The 1,342-nt window shown below is 37.5% G+C and overlaps 1 protein-coding gene across 1 annotated transcript in view; it reads right to left on the minus strand.

Moving 5' to 3' along the window:
* Nucleotides 1-326: 326 nt before the first annotated feature.
* Nucleotides 327-1,342, minus strand: part of LOC119591419 (peroxidase-like) — a gene marked incomplete at its 5' end in the record, with an annotated part of 5,252 nt that continues 4,236 nt past the window's right edge. Inside the window, 2 exon segments of the mRNA XM_037940159.1 lie at nt 327-570; nt 1,098-1,261. Of these exon segments, the coding sequence (XP_037796087.1) occupies nt 404-570; nt 1,098-1,261 (331 nt within the window).

The following is a 1,342-nucleotide window of genomic DNA, read 5'->3' on the forward strand; positions in this document are numbered from 1 at the left end:
CATACATACTAGTGTTGGGCGATACAAATAATTTTTAGGAATCATAAGTACTGAATACTATAGGAGAGCAATCTATCAGTAATCGATTACCTTCTTTGATTACTGTTGTATTTCTTTGTCGAGAGCCTGTGGATCGGTAGGGTGGGCATCGTGGCACGAGGGTGGAGGAATGACAAAGTAACAAGATGATGATCTGATGGCAGGAAGATGTGATGGAGGAATGGCATTCACTGACAGGATATATCAAAAGGTTTAATCGATTTTTGCAGTTTTCTAATATAGCACTGATGTATATGTTTATTAGGAGAGAGAAAAAACAAAAACAATAATTACAATTTTGAAACATTTTATTTGTTTCATGATCTGGGTGAAGTTAACGCAATTTTGCTGTGATTTACGACAGCTATTGCTTAAACACACTCAAATCGGGCTTGTAATAGCCAGAGCACGGCCACACATAATTTATATAACTGGGCGCGATCAAAGGGTGTTCTTGGATACTCTGCAGTTCTGGGATGGTTTCACACAAGATGCTCGCCAAGGTAGTGAAGGACAGCGCATACACTTGTTCTGTTGTAAAGAGAAAAGCAATAACGATTAAAGGGGGGCAGTGTAACAGAAGATAATGATGAAGGAAGAATTGCTTACAGTAACTGAGCTTGTCGATGAAATATCTACAGCCTGAAAGCATTCATCCTGTACAAAACGTATGTATATATACCTTAACCGTGAAACACCATGTATATCCAAATTACTACTACACTCTAATCAGGTTGTTCCTGGGTTTTTGTCAGCTATCCGATAAAATTCCATTGTAATGTTTATAATTATTTGCGTAATTCTGCTCACAAGAAACCAAAGTATAAACGCCAGCAGAAAATGCCATAAAACAGAAATAATGCCAACAGAAAATGTGGGGATAATCAATTCTGATTTACTATTATATGAAAAAAAATAACGCGAATAGTCATGCTTATTATCTCTTGGCCGTTATTAATCTTTGTGTACGTTTATTGTGCTTATGTTCGAGTGACTAAACACTAAAGTCATGAGCACGTCTCCTGACACTTTACACTGAATGGTGCCATTTAACTTACCATCTGTGAAGCCAGCTTCATAATTCTGGAACCAGAATCTGTCGCCAAGTTTTAACCTTAAGAACTGGTCAGCCAAAATGCATGAAAACGTGGGACCTACTCGTGCATCGTATAAGGGCTTTTCTGCTAAACCACCGATGTACAAGTCAATGTCATGCACGTTACTAGAAAGGAAACATAGGTTAATATAAACACTCTGCATGTAAACTCAATGCTGAAAAGCTTACAACTTCATTGATTTATGA

This window comes from Penaeus monodon, chromosome 28 (assembly GCF_015228065.2).
Source record: "Penaeus monodon isolate SGIC_2016 chromosome 28, NSTDA_Pmon_1, whole genome shotgun sequence".
NCBI classification, from domain to species: domain Eukaryota; kingdom Metazoa; phylum Arthropoda; class Malacostraca; order Decapoda; family Penaeidae; genus Penaeus; species Penaeus monodon.